This window comes from Dipodomys spectabilis, unplaced genomic scaffold, assembly GCF_019054845.1.
Source record: "Dipodomys spectabilis isolate Male_0828 unplaced genomic scaffold, ASM1905484v1 ptg000179l, whole genome shotgun sequence".
Lineage (NCBI taxonomy): Eukaryota > Metazoa > Chordata > Mammalia > Rodentia > Heteromyidae > Dipodomys > Dipodomys spectabilis.
In genome coordinates, this window is record NW_024870856.1 from 12,858,429 (window position 1) to 12,881,872 (window position 23,444).

A 23,444-nucleotide genomic window follows, 5' to 3' on the forward strand; every position below is an offset into this window, starting at 1 on the left:
GGATGGCGACGGCGGCCGGGCTGGAGCCGCCTTTTAAGGCAGAGCGCACCGGGAACCCCCGCGCGCGGGGAACCTCCGGTGCTGGGGCCAGGCGGGGCCGTGCTGCGCGCGAGGGCGGGAGAGAGGGGCGGGACGGATCGAGGTCAGGCCGAACGATTGGGCGGGCCTGGGAGGGAGGCGGGGCTTGGACAGCTCAGCGCTCAGGGACTGGGCGGGACTTGCCTCTCGGGGGCGGGGCTTGGGCGGGCCCGGGGCGGGGCTTGGGCGGGCCCGGGGCGGGTCCCTCGCAGGGGGCGCGGGCGCGGGCGCGGGCGCGCGCGCGCGGCCGAGTGGCGGAGGCGCCGAGGTGAACGCATCTCCGAGGTAAGCAGGCGCCGGGCGCGGGGCTGGGGCGCGGGGCTCGCACCTGTGCCTCGCCGGGGCGCAGCGCCAGGCCCCGCGCGGGCCACCGCGCGTCTGCGGCGCCCGAGACGGCGCGGGCCTTTCTCCGCGTCGCCGCTCGTGCGGGTTCGCGGGCCCGCGGCCGGGCGCTCGCGAGGCGCCGGTTGGCGCGGATCCCGTGAGGCGGCCGGGAGCTGGAACGGCGTCCTGGGGCGGAGCGGGCGGCCCGAGCGGCCCCGCGAACCGGACCGCGCCCCCCGTGCACTCCTCGGCCCCCCGATCCCCGTGCACCCCGCGGCCCCCGCGCACCCCGTACACCCCGCAGCCCCCGATCCCCGCGACCCCGATCCCCGCGACCCCATCCACGCAGCCCCCGATCCCCGCGCCCCCCTCCCGTGCACCCAAACAGCAGGTGACAGCGCCCCGCTCCCCACACCTGGGCCCGGCCCTCCGCACTTGCAGCCAGCCACCCCGCACCCGGGACCGCGCGGCTCTGCCCCTGGGTCTCCCCGCCCTGGGGTCTCCGCATCCTGGGGTCTCCGCATCCTGGGGTCTCTGCATCCTGGGGTCTCCCCACCCCGGGGTCTCTGCATCCTGGGGTCTCTGCATCCTGGGGTCTCTGTATCCTGGGGTCTCTGCATCCTGGGGTTTCCGCATCCTGGGGTCTCCCCACCCCGGGGTCTCTGCATCCTGGGGTCTCTGCATCCTGGGGTCTCTGTATCCTGGGGTCTCTGCATCCTGGGGTCTCCGCATCCTGGGGTCTCCCCACCCCAGGGTCTCTGCATCCTGGGGTCTCCGCATCCTGGGGTCTCCCCACCCCGGGTCTCTGCATCCTGGGGTCTCTGCATCCTGGGGTCTCTGTATCCTGGGGTCTCCCCACCCCGGGGTCTTCCTACCATGGGGTCTCTGCATCCTGGGGTCTCCGCATCCTGGGGTCTCTCCACCCCGGGGTCTCTCCACCCCGGGGTCTCTGCATCCTGGGGTCTCTGCATCCTGGGGTCTCTGCATCCTGGGGTCTCCCCACCCCGGGGTCTTCCTACCATGGGGTCTCCGCATCCTGGGGTCTCCCCACCCCGGGGTCTCTGCATCCTGGGGTTTCCCCACCCCTGGGTCCACCGCCTCTGTGGTTTCAGTTATGTAAAAGACCTTGGACACGGGAGGGAAGCCCTCGCCTTTGTGGCTGGCTGCAGTAGGGCCAGGGCTCCTGCCTGCCCGGAGCCTGCAGCCCCTGCAGGGTCGTGGGTCATGACCCAGGGAGGCCCAGGCTAGGGGCGCCTGGGTGCGGCTGGGTGGGGGGCGGAGGCCAGAAGGCTGCCGGGAAATGCCTTGCAGGCGGCCTGTTTTCTTCCTTGTCTGGTTCTCTCTGTTACCAGCTGGGGGACGCATGCAGAGCATAAAAATGACATTTAGGAACATTAAAAGCACCATCACCTGCGGAAAGGGGAGGTTGGGGGAATCTCAGGCTGAAATGCTCAGCCACAGCAGACGCTGGAAATCAGAAGCTTCCTCACCCGGGAGACGGCTGCCTCCCGGCCGCCTATTTATAGGCCCATGCCTGGTGAGGCAGAGCGAGGAGGAGGGTGTGAGTCCGTGGCTCTCCCTCCGGCACCGGGCAGCGGTCAGCCCAGCCAGGCTTCCTCAGCCCGCACAAGTCTGTGCCACCAGGCACAGCATGGAGTGAAGGGGGAAGGCTGGAGCGACTTGGCCACACAGACATGGCTGCCAGCCCCACCAGGGGCACCTGCCACTGCGCGTCCTCTGAGGAGGCCGGCTGGCTCCTTGCATGTGGAGCAGCCAGTGCTGCAAGCCCAGCCCGCACCAGGGCATCCCTTGGCTAACCATGCTTCAGACAGCACCTCCCACTCAAAACACCCTGCACTTCTGCCACCTCATGCTCATAATACCCTCCACACAGTGCACCCACACCAGGCCCTCCATCCCAATGCATGGTTTTCTCACCTATGACCATGCCCAACATGCAAGACCTCTTACTAAAGGTAACAGTCCATCCAGAATGTAACAACAGGACATCCTCACCCAGATCATCCTCACCCAGATCATCCTCACCCAGATCATCCTCACCCAGATCATCCTCACCCAGATCATCCTCACCCAGATCATCCCCACCCAGATCATCCACCCAGATCATCCCCACCCAGATCATCCCCACCCAGATCATCCCCACCCAGAACATCCCCACCCAGAACATCCCCACCCAGATCATCCCCACCCAGATCATCCCCACCCAGATCATCCCCACCCGGATCATCCCCACCCGGATCATCCCCACCCAGATCATCCCCACCCAGATCATCCCCACCCAGAACATCCCCACCCAGAACATCCACCCAGATTATCCACCCAGATCATCCCCACCCAGAACATCCCCACCCAGATCATCCCCACCCAGATCATCCCCACCCAGAACATCCCCACCCAGAACATCCCCACCCAGAACATCCCCACCCAGAACATCCCCACCCAGATCATCCCCACCCAGATCATCCCCACCCAGATCATCCCCACCCAGATCATCCCCACCCAGATCATCCCCACCCAGATCATCCCCACCCAGAACATCCCCACCCAGATCATCCCCACCCAGATCATCCCCACCCAGATCATCCCCACCCAGAACATCCCCACCCAGAACATCCCCACCCAGAACATCCCCACCCAGATCATCCCCACCCAGATCATCCCCACCCAGATCATCCCCACCCAGATCATCCCCACCCAGATCATCCACCCAGATCATCCCCACCCAGATCATCCCCACCCAGATCATCCCCACTGAGGACTTCCTCACCCAGATCATCCTCATCCAGATCATCCTCACCCAGATCATCCCCACCCAGAACATCCCCACCCAGATCATCCCCACCCAGATCATCCCCACCCAGATCATCCCCATCCAGAACATCCCCACCCAGATCATCCTCACCCAGATCATCCCCACCCAGATCATCCCCACTGAGGACTTCCTCACCCAGATCATCCTCACCCAGATCATCCACACCCAGATCATCCTTACCCAGATCATCCCCACCCAGATCATCCTCACCCAGATCATCCCCACCCAGATCATCCTCACCCAGATCATCCCCACCCAGATCATCCTCACCCAGATCATCCACACTGAGGACTTCCTCACTCAGATCATCCCCACTGAGGACTTCCTCACCGAGATCAACCTCACCCAGATCATCCCCACCCAGATCATCCCCACCCAGATCATCCCCACCCAGATCATCCCCACCCAGATCATCCCCACCCAGATCATCCCCACCCAGGACATCTCTACCTAAAAGATCCATCCCCCAGGGCCTCTCTGGCCTAAGACCGTTTGCCCTGGCACCACCAGCTCAGGGACCTGTCTGTGACAGGGTCTCGCATGGTGACCGTCTCTCTCCTAAGGACTAACTCCCCCTCTCCCCTGCCGCCTTGCTCCCTTGTCAGTCTTGGAGTGGGTTTTTTGGACTCTGCTGGGGTCCCAGGAGGAAGGAGGCAGCCGCTATCTTCCAGCTGTCAGCTCCTGTGGGACAGGGAGCCCTGGGTGGCCTCAGTTTCCTTAACTGCACCCAGCATAGGAAATGCAGTTACAGAGTATGAGGTCAGAAGAGCCCAACAGGAAACTTCCTTTGGGGAAGAAATATAGAAAGCCCTCAGACTTGTCTGAGCCCCTCAGCCTCATCACCTGACGGGCCGGGTGGCGTGGACATAGGCAGGGGCCGGGGCTCTGCTGTCTCTCTCTGCCTGCTGTCAGCTGCTGGGACTCAGGCTTGCTCCCTTGGCTTTGTTCTGGAGGGGGCCTGCTTTGTTGTGTGTCACCTCTGATCGCCAGTGTGTTAACTTGGTTCACACCGTTCTTCTCTGAGCCACTCAGCCCAGCGCTGTAGTATCCACTTTGCGGTCGTCTCTGGCTGTTTCTGCCAGGTTCTGCAGGGCCCAGGTTCTGTGTGTCTCAGGACTAGTGTGGTCAGGACTAATGTGCGGGGTTGTCCGTGACGCCCCTGAGGGAGCTCAGCACTCCACAGCTCACCAGCACTTGCGGTCGAATCCCTCCACGCTGCTGGGGCTGTGGTCCTGTCTGACTGGGGCCTTTGTCTGTGTGCTCCCGACTGACCAGTAAACTGGGCACGTGTGTGCTGGCCCTCTCTGGCCTCCTTGACAGGCATATTTTTTTCCTGTTAAGCTCTCTCTTTTCTCGCTGACAGCAGAGGCTCGCTCCAAGCTGGCATTTGCTCCGTGTACTAAATATCTTCTGTCTCGGGGCTTGCCTTGTCGGACTCAGTTTTCTAGGACAGGGTTCAGTCCGGCCAAGCATCCTCGCCCCGCATGGCTGCCCAGTGGGCAGGGGTGGCGTGGTGAGGGGAGGCCGGCACTGCTCAGCCCACACAGCCGTGGCTCCCTGTGCGCCTGCCCACTGCCCAACCCCTCTGGACAAGCATAGCTGCCACACTGGTTACTGCTGATATTTGATGATCAGAAGTGATTAATGCACTATGATGTCATTTAAGATTCTTTCTGTGAGGTGGCAAACCCCTGTGATCTTAATAATTAATTCAGGGTGCGAAGATGTAGAAGATCACAGATTGAGCCCAATCCCAGGCAAAAGTTACTGAACCCCCCACAACCAAAAGCCAGGAAGTGGTGACACACACCTATTTTTCCAGGTACTAGGAGGCTTTGGGTAGTATGGTTGGGGTCTAAGCTAGCCTGGACAAAAAATTAGTTACCAAGAGTCTATCTTAGCAAACAAGCTGCGTGTAGTGTATGTGCCTAATGGCAGCTACAGAGGAGGCAACAGATAAGAGGACGTTAGGTAGGAGACCCCAATCTGAAAATAGCCAGAGAGGAAAGGATGAGGGACCCGGCCCAGGAGCTGTGTGCAAGCCAGAGCCTTTGAGCTCAAACCCCAGTGCCATGAAAAATGACTAAGAGAATCTTTGTGCCTTCAGCACACCTTCCCTCCCACAGTCTGCAGACGGTTCTCCCCAGGGCCTCCCGTCTGGAAGATGACCACTTGGCACATGAATGCAACTTAACTCTCCCCTAAATTAAACTTCCTGTGAAGGATTTCTTCCTCAGGCTTCCCGCCCACTTTGTTCCTCCGGCTGGTGCCTTTTTCTCTGCCCCGGTATACTCCAGCGGGAAGGGAGAGTCACGGGAGGCAGGGTCACTACCCGTCCCTTATCAGAAACCCTGTCTGCTTGGGCTGGCCTGCAGGCCTCCCGGCCCAGCTCCGACTGTCCACCTTGTCTGTCCTCTGGGCTGTCTGTGCCCCACACCCATGGCTTTGCTTCTTCAGGCCTTGGCTGTGCTGCCACGTGGGGTGGCCCTCTTCTGTTACATGTGCCACAGTAGAGCCCGGAGACTGTGTGCCGATTGGCACACGTGGGCAGCTTCTCCACAGGACTCCACTCTCCTGAAGTCCTAGGCCACCAGCCCTGCAGCTCAGCTGGACAAGGCCGAGGCTCCAGGGAGGGGCTCCGGCCTCTCCAGCCTCAGCCCAGCCTCTCCGCTCTTCACGCCCAGCCTTCTCGCTCCATGTCTTGTGCTGCTGTAGTAAAATACTTACAGCAGGGAGATTTATGAAGAACAGAAATACACTCCTCACAGTTCTGGGGACAGACATCCAGGATCAAGGTGCCCAAGGTCCATTGTGAGGGTGGCCGCCTCCTGCCCAGTCCTGCCTTCTCTCAGAGGACACCCTGGGTCCTGTGCCCTGGGATGGCAGAGGTAGGGGTCCCAGGCCTCTGCTGGCGTCCCCGGCCTGAAGGAGGCACTGCTCCATTCACTAGCATCCCTTCCAGAGCCCCCTCGTGGTCCAGATGGGACGGCCACACGGAGGGATGTCTCTCTCTCCTCTGTCTCTCAAAACCACTACTCTAGGACTCAGCACCCAACTGTAGACAATTCTTCCAAACAAGGCCCCATTCATAGCCTCCAGGATTAGAATGGGATTCTTTTCTAGAACTATCACTCACCTACCAACATGCCCCCGCTGGGGGCCACCTGGCAGACGGTGCTGGCCAGGGGGTGCCCGTGGGCTGCATGCAGAGGGCTGGGCGCGGTGCAGATGCATCTGTGCTGAGGGGAGTCAGCCAGTAGGACGTTTTTCTCCTCTGGGGCGCTGCCACATGAAGCTTCCAGAGGGAGCCTGGCCCCAGACCCAGCCTGTCCCCCAGGGAGCGTGGCCTGGACCCAGCGCATCCCCCAGCCCGTCCCCCAGGGAAGGTGGCCTGGACCTTAACCTGCCCCGAGGGAGGCCTGGGTTGGACAGCCCCACCACACTTACCTTAGACTGACTGAGGTGCAGAGGCTGTCCCCAGCAGACTGTCCAGAGAAATGGTGTGTGCCTGTACAGTGGGTGGCAGCTTTTGATTTTGTCTCTCCCTGTGGCCTGGGACACTTGTCTGGAAGCCACGGGGACATGCACCACAGTCCCTGGCCTCTGCATTCTCAGCTGTGTATCCGTCAGACTTCTGGGGAGTCCCAGTGTTAGGGTAGGCAGACACAGAGAGTTCTGGAATAACTCATTGCTGCTGCTCGGGGAGGGGGTGCTGCACTGCTTCTGCCAAGGCCTCTCTCTGGCCCTCCAGCTGGCCCAGCAGCTGTCCCCTCTCTTATTCTTAGGACTAAGAGCAAGTCGCTCCAGTGGTCACCTGAGCTGCTGCACTCCCGCTTTGCAGGGCTTTGCGGCTCCTGGGCTGCGGCCTGAGCCCTGGGCTTCCTGTGGAGCCCCGCAGGTGGAGGTGCCCGTGCCCGCTGACCTTCTGCCTTCCCTGGTTTTTCTGACAGGAAGGCTAGATGCCCGAGACTCTGTCCCTGTCCCAGGAGGGTCTTTTGGACAGTGAGGTCCAGCTTAGGCTCAGGGCTTCGGATGGACGTGGCTGTAGGTCGATGGCTCACCCTCAACCTGCTGCCCCCTGGGGACTAACGGCCACAGTGTGGCGTGTGGGATTCTTGGGCCATTCTCAGGGGCAGCAGCCTGACCTCAGCCTGTCTGGAGAGTGGCCTGGGGTGCCCTGGTCATGTGCGTGCACAGGTGCTGAGGCCCTGTGCGGGGCCTGCAGTATGTCTGGCCTTCCAGTGCCGGGCTCTGTGTGTCCCGGACACACACTCAGAAAATGCCTGCTCTGTGTGGGCCCAGGGAGCTCTCTGCCTGGGACAGTGGCCATTCACATGAGTGTCCTGAGGAGCCGTGGGGAGGGCGGGCGGGCTAGGATGAGAACAAACAATTGCCAAAGGGCACGCTGTGTGCCCGTGGCGTGGGGTGGGGATGGGGTGGGACGGGGCGGAGCAGGGCGGAGCCCCCTGCGGCTGTCCTGGGAGCTGCCTGCCGGCCGCACCACACAGACCTGTCCACACTCAGTTCCCGGGGCCTCCAAGCCGTGGCGGGGATAGAAAGAACGTGAGCAGACGAGCTCTGAGTCCGTTTTAGCTCCACTCTGTAGGCCCTCCAGGGCTCAGGGCTGTGGTCTGTGTTGTCTGTGGTCTGATGGCCTCACCCAGAGCCACCTTTGGAGCTGCAGCTAGCACCGGCTAAGCTGTGTTCCGGCCTCCCACAGGGGCCATGGCGTTGTTTTGTTGTTTAATCGGAGTTGGAGGGCATTATTTCCATTCTGCCCAAGTCTTCTCTCTGTCCTCATCAGCCTCCAGGGACCAGGCTGAAATAGAGCCCATGGAACATTCTGGAAAGGGCCATCCATGGCCAGCAGGTGCTTCTTTTGGAACACACTTGAAGAGCTGGGACTCCTCCCCTCTCTTCAGCTACCTGTCGGCCTGCAGTGCCCGGTGAGGCCTCTGGCTGAGCCTTCTGTGTGTCTTGTGGGCCTGGCATGTTCTCTGCCCAGAGGTGGCCATGGTGTTTCTGTCTATGGTGGCATCTCCCCTTGGCCCTCTGGGCAGACAGCATTATCCCAGACAAGAGCCTGCCAGTGGCCTGGGAGCTGGGGAGAGGAACATGGCCCAGCCCGCTGTGTGTCCCAGAAGCTTTCTGTGCCCACCCCCTCCCAGCGCTCTCCCTGGCGCCTGTGGAACCGCCTGTCATAGCTGAGGGCAGCCTGTCAGCGCGGGCCGGCTCCTGGCCCTTCACTCCTAGGAGGAAGAGGCACAGGCAAGCCATGCCGCAGCACAATCAGCACAGCGCAGCTGGCCACAGCGCAGCTGGCCACAGCAGGACCTCCGGAGGTCAGAGGTCAGGGGAGCCTCCCAGACTCCATCACCACCGTCCTGTAGCTGAGCAGCCAGGGCTGGGCTTTCCGGAGCCCGGCGATTTTACTTCACCAGGAATGCTGGTGGTGGGCCTGGGTGAGGTCTGTAATTCCACCCCCAGATGTCCTCCCTGCCCCCCCCACCCCCAGTCCTGTCTGGAGATGCAAATCTGGTAACACAGTCTGCCCCCAAGCCCCGTGCGGGTGATGAGCACAGCACTCAGCCTCCCGGCAGCCCTGGCTGGACCAGGGAGGCACTGCCCCCTCCTCCCACCCCTCCTCCTGTCCCCAGGGTGGGGGGTGATGCTGCCGGCCCTTCTGCTGCTCAGCCGGCTTTCTCAGAGCAGAGCAGAAAACTCAAGCCGAGAGGAGGCGGAGGCGTCCTGCCCGCTGCCCACGGGGGAAGGGTGGAGGGCGTACACGTGGGGGGTGGACGCACCTGGAAGGCTGTGCATCTCCACCCTGGGGGCTTAGACCTGTCTCTCCAAAACCCTCTGAATGACCTGCGTTCCCGTGGAGGCACAGGAAGGTCAGAGCAGCCTGAGATTGTGTGGCAGGGAGTGTAAGACAGGAGATGCTGCTGACACCAGGAGCCCTGGGAGAGAAGGGCGGGGAGCCAGGAGAACTGCTGTGGACAGTCAGGGCATCCCACGGGGGGGACGGGGGGGACAGTCAGGGCACCCCACACGGGGGGGATGGTCAGGGCACCCCACACCAGGGGAGGGGACAGTTGGGGCACCCCACACCGGGGGGGACAGGGGGACGGTTGGGGCACCCCACGGGGTGGATGGGGGGGCACAGTCGGGGCACCCCACACCAGGGGATGGGGGGAGGGTCAGGGCACCCCACACCGGGGGAGGGGGGACGGTCAGGGCACCCCACACGGGGTGGAGGGGGGAGGGTCGGGGCACCCCACACGGGGTGGAGGGGGGAGGGTCAGGGCACCCCACACGGGGTGGAGGGGGGAGGGTCGGGGCACCCCACACGGGGTGGAGGGGGGGACGGTCAGGGCACCCCACACCGGGGGAGGGGGGAGGGTCAGGGCACCCCACACCGGGGGAGGGGGGGAGGGTCAGGGCACCCCACACCGGGGGATGGGGGGCACAGTCGGGGCACCCCACACCAGGGGATGGGGGGGCACAGTCGGGGCACCCCACACCAGGGGATGGGGGGGAGGGTCAGGGCACCCCACACGGGGTGGAGGGGGGAGGGTCGGGGCACCCCACACGGGGTGGAGGGGGGAGGGTCGGGGCACCCCACACATGGGGGGGCAGGGGGGAGGGTCGGGGCACCCCACACGGGGTGGAGGGGGGAGGGTCGGGGCACTCCACACGGGGTGGAGGGGGGGACGGTCAGGGCACCCCACACGGGGTGGAGGGGGGGGACGGTCGGGGCACCCCACACGGGGGGGAGGGGGGGAGGGTCAGGGCACCCCACACCGGGGGACGGGGGGAGGGTCGGGGCACCCCACACCGGGGGACGGGGGGAGGGTCAGGGTACCCCACACCGGGGTCAGGGGGGAGGGTCAGGGCACCCCACACCGGGGGACGGGGGGAGGGTCGGGGCACTCCACACGGGGTGGAGGGGGGAGGGTCGGGGCACCCCACACGGGGTGGAGGGGGGAGGGTCGGGGCACCCCACACGGGGTGGAGGGGGGACGGTCGGGGCACCCCACACCGGGGGACGGGGGGGAGGGTCAGGGCACCCCACACCGGGGGACGGGGGGAGGGTCGGGGCACCCCACACCGGGGGACGGGGGGGAGGGTCGGGGCACCCCACACGGGGTGGAGGGGGGAGGGTCGGGGCACCCCACACGGGGTGGAGGGGGGAGGGTCGGGGCACCCCACACAGGGTGGAGGGGGGAGGGTCGGGGCACTCCACACGGGGTGGAGGGGGGACGGTCGGGGCACCCCACACCGGGGGACGGGGGGAGGGTCAGGGCACCCCACACCGGGGGACGGGGGGAGGGTCGGGGCACCCCACACGGGGTGGAGGGGGGAAGGTCAGGGCACTCCACACGGGGTGGAGGGGGGAGGGTCGGGGCACCCCACATGGGGTGGAGGGGGGAGGGTCGGGGCACCCCACACGGGGTGGAGGGGGGACGGTCGGGGCACCCCACACCGGGGGACAGGGAGGAGGGTCAGGGCACCCCACGCTCCCCGGAACCTCTGCGGCAGCCTCCGCTTTCCGGGTTGAAGTTGTCAGCCTGCCCCTGAGGAGGAGCAGAACCAGGTGACGGGGACAGAGCTCTCTTGCGTCCCTCTTGAGGCCGGCTCTGAGGACCCCACCCTTCTCCCTCTGACAGCCGCAACCCAGCTTGGCCTTTCCCAGGGCCAGGCCGCCTGCCCCCCCCCCCACAGGGCTGGCCTCGGGGTCTCCCCACCCGCCCCTTAGGGCCTAACTCATTTGGGCACTTTTTAGCTACGGTTTGCCGTCACCGTGTGCATGTTACTTTAAGGGGATGCACAGAGCAGTTACAATGACATCCGTCAGGCAGTAAGTGCATTTCTTCAATGTCACTCCGTCCCGCTCACTAACAGACCTGTAAAGATACATTGCTAAGGTAGTACATGGCAGGATAGCAGGCAGGCCAGAAAAGTCTGCCTCCTGTCCCCGCCCGTCTCCCTGTGCCGCTGGTGTCGCCGTGTTCTGAGCCAGGCTGGGCTGATGACCTGCGACCCTAGGCACTGGTCCCCCAGGACAGCACCTGAGTACTACACCAGGAAAGGTCTGAAGTTCGCCATGGGTGGAGAACGTTCTAGACTGGCTGGCTCATCCAGCCAGAGTTGGATTTGGAGGGATTCTTTCCATGCGCAGCAGCCTGCTGTGTTCTCTGGTCTGCGCTCTTTCCTGCACAGACTGCCTTCCATGCACTGAGTTCAAACTTCGGTACTAAAGTCTCCCCTCAAGGTGGCTGTGCCTTCCCTTTTGTTCATGTTGGGTTTTGAACCCAGGGCCTGTGCTTGCTAGGTGAATGGTCTACTTCTTGAGCTATACTTTTTTGGTGTTTATTTTTTAGATAATGTTTCAAGTTTTTGCCCAGTATCAAACCAGGATCCTCTCATATCTACGCCTGACTAGCTGCACCACCATGTGCAATGTATTGGTTGAAATGAGGCCTCACTAACTCCACTCCCAGGATGGCCCAGAACCACCATCCTCCTGACCCCTGCATTTGAGCGGCCATTTCTTTCTGAACTGTGCTTCGTATGAGCCCCTGTGGGGGACCTGGCCTGGAAGCCCCAGCCTTTGGCTGGTTCCCACGTTGAATAATTGGCACCCTCTAGAATGATGCTCAGGACAGTGAAGGCCATGCCTGGCCACACTGGCGCAGGCACCTGCCCCTGGAGGGAAACATGTGTTTTGAGTTGTAGGGCAAGTTCTCACCGCCTTCCCGTGTGCTGTGCACCATAATTTCCTGCTGTGCCTGCTAGGTACGCATGCTCGAGGAGTTGACTGGCCCATTGCTATGGTGAGGTGACTCTGTTTCCCCTTGGGCCAGCTGTGTTGACTATATTCGTTGGGCTCAGAGCAGGAATTGCTCAGATGTCTCCAGGGCTTCTCCATGTACCTCTGGGTCTGGCTCTGCCCTGGTCACTGTGTGCCTGTCTGATGGTATCAGGTCACAGATTCTGGCTGTGTCCTGAGCTGTGCAGCAGACCACGGGGCTGTGACGGGCGGCGGGGGGACAGTCTGCTGTGAGCGAGCAGACTGAATTTCCTACACTGGAGATTGTGGGTCCTGGGGAGCAGGGGAGCAGGTCCACCCACTCCACTGATGTCACCTGCTGGACAGTTGTCCCCTAGATCATCTCTGCGTGTGCCACATCTCTGCCGTGAACCGTGGTTCTGTGACCATCATCTGCAGACAGCCAGGGTTCAGACACAGAGTGACTTCTGTCCTCCCTCTCCCTCCTAGCAACATGGCTGAGAGCAAGGGCAAGCCTGCCAAAGCTGCCAACAGGACACCCCCCAAGTCTCCCGGGGACCCAGCCAGAGAGAAGACGGCAAAGCGGCTGTCGCTGGAGTCCGAGGGAGGCGGTGAGGGCGGGGCCGCGGCCCCCTCCGAGCTCAGTGCCCTGGAGGAGGCCTTCCGGCGGTTCGCAGTGCACGGGGACACGCGGGCCAGTGGCAAGGAGATGCACGGCAAGAACTGGTCCAAACTGTGCAAGGACTGCCACGTGATCGACGGGAAGAACGTGACGGTCACTGACGTGGACATCGTCTTCAGCAAGATCAAGTAAGTGCTGCTGGGCGCTGTGGCTGCAGCCGCCATGTCGGAGGGGCCGGAGTGTGGTGTTTCCCACTGCCCATCCTCACAGACCCAGAGCCTCGCTCTGCGCCTGGCAGCCTCGGGTGTGCAGTTTCACCCACATCGCCACTCATGGGCTGAATCGACCCCCCATCGTGACTTCTGGGCCACCCACATGAGGCCTGAGTCCTGACCGCCTGGCAAGATGACCGTCCAGGCTCCCCTGTCCCCAGAGGCTGTGTGCTGAGTCCAAGCTGGACTCCTCCCCATGCTGTCCCCACGCGGTCCCCAGCCCCTCTGGGGAGCTGGGGCGACTCCACATGTGGCCCTGCCTCTGGGCAGATGGGGCTCATCTCCGCACCTGCCTCCTCGTTAATGGCTTCTCAGACCTTGCGGGTGGGGGTTCAGTTCACAGGGCTGCGGCTGGTGGCTTGGGCAACGGGAAGTGAGCCTTTTGCCCTGCTGCCTTCCAGAGTCCTCTGGGCTGAGCTCTGCCTTCCACTCTGGCCGGGTCCTGTTGTTCCTCGGGGGGCTAGGCAGTAGCCCTGGGCCCAAGGGTGCCCAGCTTGCCCAGAGATACTCCCAGCCACACCCCAGGCAGGCCTGACCACCATGTGGTCCCCTAGGGCAGGGTCTGTGTGCATCACGCATTCCATTCCAGTCACATGGAAGAGAAGGGACAGCAGGGAGGGACTGGAGGTGGCTGGGCCTCCCGGAGCTCCGGGAGGGCGTCAGGGGCGTGGGCAGGGCATGGGAGCCCACACGCGTGCTTTTGGCTCTGTATAGCCAGCCAGCTCTCCCGCGCCCTACAGGGCACCCACACTGCCTCCTGCTACAGCCTCTTCTTGGGTCCACCAGGGTCTCAGTGGCCCATGACCCTGCGCCGCTCTGGCCCTCACCACGGTGACGGGACCCTGACGTTGGGTGAGGCCCACCCCAGCCTCAACTATGGAAGGGTGTCTTTGCAGGCTCTCTGGGGCCCGTCCTGGGCAAGGCTCTGGGGGAGACTGTCTATGCAGTTCCCTGCTGGGAAATTCAGACTTCTGGTAGCACCTGGTCTTGTGGCGTAGCCTTGAGTGGTCAGTCCCAGGAGAAATAGGCAGGGACTGGCAAGCAAAGCCATGCTGGCACGTCTGCACCGTGGGTGAGGGAGCGGATCTGGGCTGTGCCCAGACGTCTGGGGCAGGGGTTCTGGCACAGGCACTGCTGCATCTTGGTGTCCAGACTGAGACTGGGCTGGTGGATGTGGCCCCTGCCCCAGTGCAGAGGGAAAGTAGGTCAGCTGTATTTACACGTGTGCTTGCCGAGCTTGCAGCTGCTGTGTGAGCCGGGGGCAGAGCCTGGCCAGCTTTATCTTGACTCTGAGCTCCCTGTCTACCCCGGTGTTGCTTCTGTGTGAGCTTAGCCCCAGGACACTCCTGTGTTGGGGTGTGTGGTCAGTGATGCCACCCTGCTCCACTCCCTAGGCACATGTCACCTGCTGCCACGTGAACCCAGCGTGGCTAGCCTGATGAGAAAGAGGCCCAAGTATGATCCCACACGGAAGCTTCTAGAAGGGCTGGAAGGAAGTAGAAAGAAGAGGCCTATCCAGGGCTAGTAGATCCCAGGAGAATGCCTAGCTGCTTCATGCTGCACACATTTGCACCCACGTACTCATCTGTCTATGTGCACACGCACACACAAGACTTGTATCCATGCACCCTCCCACGGAGGCCTGAGCGCTCGAGCCCTATGCTGGGGGAGCCCCGATCCTGTCCCTGTTCTGTGAAGGTAAGGCTTCAGGACTCAGAAGGTACTTAAGGGCTGAGGCCTGGCCATTGGCTGCCGGGCATGAGAACTCGGGGTCTGGGAGCATGAGCAAATGAAGCCGAGCTCAGGGGCCGCCGTGGTGTCAGTACCAGACCCTAGAGCCTGGTGTCTAGCTGATTTGGTACAGAGAGGGTGGTACAGAGCGTCAGACCCTGCCATCTGCAGACACCCTTCCCCAGTCACTTGTGAATTTCCTTAGCGCCCAGACCTCAAGGGGTCCTGTGCTCGGGCGGTGGCCTGTGCGGGACGCACTGCGGTCTCGGCCTCCATCTGTGTGCCTTGTCTGAGGGGAGGCAGGCAGGCATGAGGACGGCAGGCGATTGTCTTCCAGAGCAGGGAAGAGCTGGAGAACTCTGGGTTGGGAGCACCTCCTGAGGTCTCCCCTCTGTGGCCAGGGCAGCTGGCTGTGAGGGCACTGTGTGTGTGTTCCTGGGGGGCAGCCCGGCTGCAGGGGCTCACCCAGTCTGGGAGCTTGGGACCCAAGCGAGCTGCTTAGGTCCCGTCAGGAAGTCACACCGACACTGACAGGACTGGGGGGAGAAAGTCCAACTATTTCTGTTTTGGGGGGGTTGCCATGGTGCCTGGGCGTGGTGCCAGCTGGGGTATCTGCAGCCTTTGTTTAGATCCCGTCTCCATGGCAGGGCTTGTTTGTTGTGATGTTACTATGTGTTAAACTTTAAACAAATTTCTTGCAGCTCTACAGCACGTTTAATTGAAGACTACTGTTCTGCTCTTGTGCAAAGGGCTCAGGATGACGAGTCTTTAAACAGTCAATCGAGGGCTGACATGCCAGGCCCACAGGCTGGACAGCATGTCTCTGTGTGCCTACATTTATAAGGGTGTGCCTACGTGCATGAGTATGGCCAGGCATGTGTGTGTGCGCCTGTGCAGGTGTGTGTGTGCACCTGCATTTGTTTGCTCACCTGTGCATGTCTGTGTCCATGTATTTGTGTAGGTGTGTGTGTGTGTGTGCCCGATTGTGTGCATCCGTGTATGCTCACTTGTGCCTTGCCTTTCATCATGTCTGTATACACGTATGTGCTGGTGCCTGGGTGTGTGTGCATGTATTCACAGATGGTCTGTGTGCCTGCATATTCATGGGAAGGTTCTGTGTGAGCTTCAGGGTGAGGCTATACTTTCCTACCACCTCCGTGCGGCGACAACACATATTCAGGCGGTCAGCAGCCTTGCAGTGCTTCCCGGGTGCTCTGCACTTCCCAGGAAACCTACAGCTTTCTGGTCACATTGTAGACAGCCAGGCAGTAGCTTGGCAGTGGGGCATGAAGAACCAGGTCAGAGGGAAGCTAGGCCCATGGCACCTGCGGGTCAGAGGGAAGTTAGGCCCATACCACGAACGGGTTAGAAGGAAGCTAGGTTTGTCCCACATGAGCAGGGTCTGTTCCTGAGGCTTTATCCAGCCATTGTGAGCATGGACTCATGCCACAGACAGCCAGAGGACTGACAGACTGTACTGAGGAGGACTGGGTAGTGTACTGAAAAGGACTGGGTAGTGTACTGAAGAGGACTGGGTACTGTACTGAGGAGGACTGGGTACTGTACTGAGGAGGACTGGGTAGTGTAGTGAGGAGGACTGGGTAGTGTACTGAGGAGGACTGGGTACTGTACTGAGGAGGACTGGGTAGTGTACTGAAGAGGACTGGGTAGTGTACTGAAGAGGACTGGGTAGTGTACTGAAGAGGACTGGGTAGTGTACTGAGGAGGACTGGGTAGTGTACTGAGGAGGACTGGGTAGTGTACTGAGGAGGACTGGGTAGTGTACTGAAGAGGACTGGGTAGTGAACTGAAGAGGACTGGGTAGTGTACTGAGGAGGACTGGGTAGTGTACTGAAGAGGACTGGGTAGTGTACTGAAGAGGACTGGGTAGTGTACTGAGGAGGACTGGTTAGTGTACTGAGGAGGACTGGGTACTGTACTGAAGAGGACTGGGTAGTATACTGGAGGACTGGGTACTGTACTGAGGAGGACTGGGTACTGTACTGAGGAGGACTGGGTACTGTACTGAAGAGGACTGGGTAGTGTACTGACGAGGACTGGGTAGTGTACTGAGGAGGACTGGGTACTGTACTGAGGAGGACTGGGTAGTGTACTGAGGAGGACTGGGTAGTGTACTGAAGAGGACTGGGTACTGTACTGAAGAGGAGTGGGTAGTGTACTGAGGAGGACTGGGTACTGTACTGAAGAGGACTGGGTAGTGTACTGAGGAGGACTGGGTACTGTACTGAAGAGGACTGGGTAGTGTACTGAGGAGGACTGGGTACTGTACTGAAGAGGACTGGGTAGTGTACTGAAGAGGACTGGATACTGTACTGAAGAGGACTGGGTACTGTACTGAAGAGGACTGGGTAGTGTACTGAGGAGGATTGGGTAGTGTACTGAGGAGGGCTTTGTAGTGTACTGAGGAGGACTGGGTAGTGTACTGAAGAGGACTGGGTAGTGTACTGAGGAGGACTGGGTACTGTACTGAGGAGGACTGGGTAGTGTACTGAGGAGGACTGGGTAGTGTACTGAAGAGGACTGGGTAATGTACTGAGGAGGACTGGGTAGTGTACTGAGGAGGACTGGGTACTGTACTGAAGAGGACTGGGTACTGTATTGAGGAGGACTGGGTAGTGTACTGAGGAGGACTGGGTAGTGTACTGAAGAGGACTGGGTACTGTACTGAAGAGGAGTGGGTAGTGTACTGAGGAGGACTGGGTACTGTACTGAAGAGGACTGGGTAGTGTACTGAGGAGGACTGGGTAGTGTACTGAGGAGGACTGGGTACTGTACTGAGGAGGACTGGGTAGTGTACTGAAGAGGACTGGGTAGTGTACTGAGGAGGACTGGGTAGTGTACTGAGGAGGATTGGGTAGTGTACTGAGGAGGACTGGGTAGTGTACTGAGGAGGACTGGGTAGTGTACTGAAGAGGACTGGGTAGTGTACTGAGGAGGACTGGGTAGTGTACTGAGGAGGACTGGGTAGTGTACTGAGGAGGACTGGGTAGTGTACTGAAGAGGACTGGGTAGTGTACTGAGGAGGACTGGGTAGTGTACTGGAGAGGACTGGGTACTGTCCTGGAGAGGACTGGGTAGTGTACTGAAGAGGACTGGGTACTGTACTGAGGAGGACTGGGTACTGAAGAGGACTGCGTAGTGTACTGAGGAGGACTGGGTAGTGTACTGAGGAGGACTGGGTAGTGTACTGAGGAGGACTGGGTAGTGTACTGGAGAGGACTGGGTACTGTCCTGGAGAGGACTGGGTACTGTACTGAAGAGGACTGGGTAGTGTACTGAGGAGGTCTGGGTACTGTCCTGGAGAGGACTGGGTAGTGTACTGGAGAGGACTGGGTACTGTACTGAAGAGGACTGGGTAGTATACTGGAGGACTGGGTACTGTACTGAGGAGGACTGGGTACTGGACTGAAGAGGACTGGGTAGTGTACTGAAGAGGACTGGGTAGTGTACTGAGGAGGACTGGGTAGTGTACTGAAGAGGACTGGGTACTGTACTGAGGAGGACTGGGTACTGTACTGAAGAGGACTGGGTAGTGTACTGAGGAGGACTGGGTAGTGTACTGAGGAGGTCTGGGTACTGTCCTGGAGAGGACTGGGTACTGTACTGAAGAGGACTGGGTACTGTACTGAAGAGGACTGGGTAGTGTACTGAAGAGGACTGGGTACTGTACTGAAGAGGACTGGGTAGTGTACTGAGGAGGTCTGGGTACTGTCCTGGAGAGGACTGGGTAGTGTACTGAAGAGGACTGGGTAGTGTACTGAGGAGGACTGGGTACTGTACTGAAGAGGACTGGGTAGTATACTGGAGGACTGGGTAGTATACTGGAGGACTGGGTAGTGTACTGAAGAGGACTGGGTACTGTACTGAAGAGGACTGGGTAGTGTACTGAAGAGGACTGGGTACTGTACTGAGGAGGACTGGGTACTGTACTGAAGAGGACTGGGTAGTGTACTGAAGAGGACTGGGTAGTGTACTGAGGAGGACTGGGTAGTGTACTGAGGAGGACTGGGTAGTGTACTGAAGAGGACTGGGTACTGTACTGAAGAGGACTGGGTACTGTATTGAGGAGGACTGGGTAGTGTACTGAGGAGGACTGGGTAGTGTACTGAAGAGGACTGGGTACTGTACTGAAGAGGACTGGGTACTGTACTGAAGAGGAGTGGGTAGTGTACTGAGGAGGACTGGGTACTGTACTGAAGAGGACTGGGTAGTGTACTGAGGAGGACTGGGTACTGTACTGAGGAGGACTGGGTAGTGTACTGAAGAGGACTGGGTAGTGTACTGAGGAGGATTGGGTAGTGTACTGAGGAGGACTGGGTACTGTACTTACTAGGGCTTTGTAGTGTACTGAGGAGGACTGGGTGGTGTACTGAAGAGGACTGGGTGGTGTACTGAGGAGGACTGGGTACTGAAGAGGACTGGGTAGTGTACTGAAGAGGACTGGGTAGTGTACTGAAGAGGACTGGGTAATGTACTGAGGAGGACTGGGTACTGTACTGAGGAGGACTGGGTAGTGTACTGAAGAGGACTGGGTACTGTACTGAAGAGGACTGGGTAGTGTACTGAGGAGGTCTGGGTACTGTCCTGGAGAGGACCTGGGTAGTGTACTGAGGAGGTCTGGGTACTGTCCTGAAGAGGACTGGGTAGTGTACTGAGGAGGTCTGGGTACTGTCCTGGAGAGGACTGGGTAGTGAGGCCCTGGGCACTGTTTAGATGGGTCTGTGTGCCCCCATCCAGTCGCCTGTAGAAAGAGCCGTTGACGGGGACCCTGGACGCTGCAGGACTTGGGCAGCCTTGATCACTGGGGGGTCCCTGGCCTGCACTCTGGTCCTGACTCTGCTTTTGGAGCCTGTGGGGTGAGGTCTTCTGCAAGCTGGTCATGGTGGGAATGGCAGGCCGCGGGTGGGTTCCTGGGGCCCTGGATGACCCCGCCACCACCCCCCGCCACCCCGTGGCCATGTGTGGCAGTGCAGGGCTGTGGCTTCTCAGGGAAGGGACCCCAGGGCCTGTCCTTTGGCGGGAGAGGGCAGCCATCAGCAGCAGGTCACCCAGCTGGTGGCTTACGGCTGTGGTACTTGGGGCCACCCCGTCTTGAGCCTGGCCAGGCCGCACCTGCTGGCCATGACTGGAACGCGTCCTCGGGCAGGTAGGCATTGAGTGGGGGTGCAGAGGTGAGCTCCCCAACTCTGCCAAAACCTACCAGAGACCAGGGAAAATGGCCTATGGTTCTGTGTGGAGGGTTATGTGTCGTTCCCAGGGTCTGTGATGACTGCTGGTAGCCAGATCCTTGACTTAGGAGGCCCTGCACAAGCCCCCGCAGGGTGTCCGCGTGGGCTCCTCACCGGTCTGCAGAGCCCAAGCCACGCACGGGGAGGGCTCTGGTTCCGTGATATCCAGGCCGAGGCCTCTCGTGGTGTCCGGTGGATCCGGCCACCTGTGCCCACAGAACTGGCAGGGCGCTGGGGAGGCCCGGGCTTAGACGCCCAGTGTCAGCACTGCCTTTGCCATGGGGTCAGGGCCACAGGGGAGACAGGGCAGGCAGGGCACAGGAGTCCCACGTGTGGCCACGCTGGTGCTGTGAGGACGGAGCCGGCCTCTGTGGAAGGTGGGCAACCAGAGGCCCCGTGGGCCTCGGCCTGGGAGGCCTGGGGGCCTCTGGGTCTCAGCAGCACGGTGGCTGTTCTCGGTGGTCATTCTGGGATCCACAGCGTGTTCTTGTCTAGAGGTGAAAGAGAGCCGGGACCCCCTCCACCCCGCCACAGGCATTTCCTCCCACCAGCCAGCCTGGGCTGCGGAGGGGAACACTGAGGCAGGTCCTGGCAGGCAGGCTGAGGAGGCTGAGCGAGAATGCCACCTGCTGGGCAAATGGCCTCGGGAGCAGAGAGCCTGGCGTGCAGCTCTGGATGTCAGGGAGGGCTCTAAAGGGCAGGCTGGAGGCTCAGGAACCCGGGGAAGCGGGTGGGTGCCGTTCTTCTAGAACTCTGGGGACTTCTCTGAGCACTGGTGCCTGGGTCCTTTGGGATGGCACCCTGGAAGCTTGGGGTAAAGACTTGGGCCTCACCCCCAGTAACATGGGGACTTCAACATGGACGGGGCAGATGTCCAACTTGATCTGAATGTGGCTTGTGATGGGGCCCCGCGGGCAGCCCACCCCGTGAGTCACGCTGGCGGTGCCTGGCGCTGACGCTGTGCGGGGGAGGGAGGGGGCCGCCCCACCGCGAGGCCTGGCGTCTGTGACATGGGGCAGAGCAGAGCAAGAGACAAAAGTGTCTTTGAGGCTCTAGGACAAGCAGAGCAGCCCCGCGAGACCCCGGGACTGAGGGGAGGGAGGCTGCCACCAGGCCTGGGTGCTGCCTGGTCGCCTGGTGTTGTAGTGTGCCAGGGGCATGCCCTGCGTCCCGCTGAGGAACGCTGTAGGCTTCTCGGGCTGCCTTCCCTCCTCAGGCTCAGTTCTCTTGCTGGGATTTGAGTGAAATGATGATATTCTAAGTGGACTAAAGGAGAGCTTAAATCTTCATTTCTTTGGAGTGAAAACCCAGGAATAGAGTGCAAAGCCATGCAATGGTCTAGTCTTCATGCGACCGAGGTGCTACCATTCCTAGGACATCGCCCTCATGGCCCAGGAGGCATGAAGCCGGGGACCGCCTGTCCCCCAAAACCCCACGGAGGTCCCACATCCTCCACCTGAGGGTGAGCTTCTTGACATTGACCTGAGGCTTCTCTGCACTCGTTTGTTCACGCCATGTCTTCTCTGGAGAGATGTCTGCTCCACAAACTTTGGTCATTTTCTCACTGATTTTTTCTTCCTGTGTTGTGTTCAGAGCTCTTTATACATTTCAGATATGTCATCTATCAGGTTTATGTTTGCAACTACTGTCTGCCAATCTGTGGCTTTTCTTTCACTTCAGGGTCTTTTGAAGAGCTCAGATTTAAAAATTCTGATGAAACCCAGCTCTGCACATCTCCATTTGGAGCATGTGGAGGGGTCATCTCTAAGCAGCCTTCACCAGGTGCCACTCACGGAGGGGTCCTCCTGGGTGTGCTTCCAGATGCCAGTTCTAAGACCTGCTCTCACCTGCTATGCCAAGTTACAGAGGTAGACAGGAGGAATTACTTTGCATAGGACTCCAGTTGGAACTGTTCCAGTTCCACTCTCCACTGCACCTGGCTGCAGTCCTCTGTGGGACTGTCCATCTGTGTCCAGGATCTTGCTAGTACCATTTCCTTGTGGAGGCTTTGTGGTGTGTCTTACAATCCATTGTCCTCCAACTTGAATCCTGGCTGTGCTTGGCCTAAGCTTTTGCTCTGGGTCTGTCCGGCTGTCTTCATGTTCTGGAAACTAAGTGCTTTGCAGCCAGGGACCTCGGCACGCTTTGCCCTCTCTCTGGAAATGTCACATCTGAATCAGCTGTATCAAAACATTGGAAAACTCACGGGTGTGGATTGCTGGAGCAGGTCTGATCAGCACTGAAGAGAGAGCACTGTGAGAACATTTTCTGAGCGTCTGGGTGGTGAACAGGTGCACATGGGAGGGAGGGAAGGAGGGAGGAGGAATCCACTTCTTGTCCTGACTGAACCCGGGCTGCCAGTACTCCTGGCTGCAGCCCAGGGTAGAGGAAACAGGTCCCAGGGCTCCCAACAGCTCCTCTTGCCTATCATGACCTTAGTTTCCTTCTGGCCATCTGGAACACAAACATGGGCCTGGGCTTCTTTCCAGCCGCTGAAATGGCCGCAATGGTCCAGGGCGGGGAGGCCGCTCCCTGCTTTTCCTTCTGTCTTCCTAAGGCCACAACGACCATCTTGGAACATATGAAATGTGTGCATCCAGTGCTTCCTTGAAGCTCTCCCGTCTGCCGAGTCGCTGGTCACCTGTGGCTATAGCCTGGGGGTGGGGGTGGGTTGCTGCAGCATGGAGGGGTGAGATCTGGTGCAGCTGGTCCTAGACCCCTGCCCGGTAGCTTACAATGCCTGCACCCTGCAGGGGGAAGTCTTGTCGGACCATCACCTTCGAGCAGTTCCAGGAGGCACTGGAGGAGCTGGCCAGGAAGCGGTTCAAGGACAAGAGCAGCGAGGATGCTGTGCGCGAGGTGCACCGACTCATCGAGGGCCGCTCTCCAGTCATCTCTGGAGTCACGGTGCGTGGGTGGGGCGTGGTCACCGGCGCTGCCCTGGGGACACTTCAGAATGCACGCGTACACCTCAAGAGCCCGCAGAATTGTCAGCCCTGGGGTCCAGGGCTGGCCTGGGGCCACAAAAGAGGTGGAGCCCATACCTGGTCCATGTCCTTGGTCCACCGCCCACCCTGCTGTCTGGGGTGCCCCCAGGGACGGGCAGGTCTCCCTGTCCCCATTCCTGGCACACGTTAAGCTCTACTCCCTCCTCTTTTACAGAAAACCGTGTCCTCGCCCACCGTGTCTCGGCTCACAGACACGACCAGGTTCACCGGCTCCCACAAGGAGCGCTTCGACCTGTCGGGCAAGGGCAAGGGCAAGGCCGGCCGTGTGGATCTGGTGGACCAGTCGGGCTACGTGCCCGGCTACAAGCACGCAGGCACCTATGACCAGAAGGTGCAGGGAGGGAAGTAGCCCCCAGGGAGCCCTGGGCACCGCGGGCCAGCACGGGACTCCCCACTGCCCTTCACTACATTCCTGTGCTCAGAGGCCGGCGCCCTGGGGGACGCTCCAGGCCCTCGGCTGTGCCCTGATGTGTTTCTCTCAGACCCTTGGTTGGAACCCTGAGTCACTGACCCTTCCTAACATACATGCTCTG

The 23,444-nt window shown here is 60.6% G+C and overlaps 1 protein-coding gene across 1 annotated transcript; it reads left to right on the forward strand.

The window, feature by feature from the left end:
• Positions 1 to 325: 325 nt before the first annotated feature.
• On the forward strand, positions 326 to 23,308 carry LOC122121003 (tubulin polymerization promoting protein). The gene is made up of 4 exons (XM_042695231.1): positions 326 to 363; positions 12,519 to 12,839; positions 22,657 to 22,810; positions 23,066 to 23,308. Exons 2-4 carry the CDS (start codon positions 12,523 to 12,525, stop codon positions 23,258 to 23,260), a joined length of 666 nt encoding a protein of 221 aa, XP_042551165.1. The 5' UTR covers positions 326 to 363; positions 12,519 to 12,522; the 3' UTR covers positions 23,261 to 23,308.
• The last annotated feature ends 136 nt before the right edge of the window (positions 23,309 to 23,444 follow it).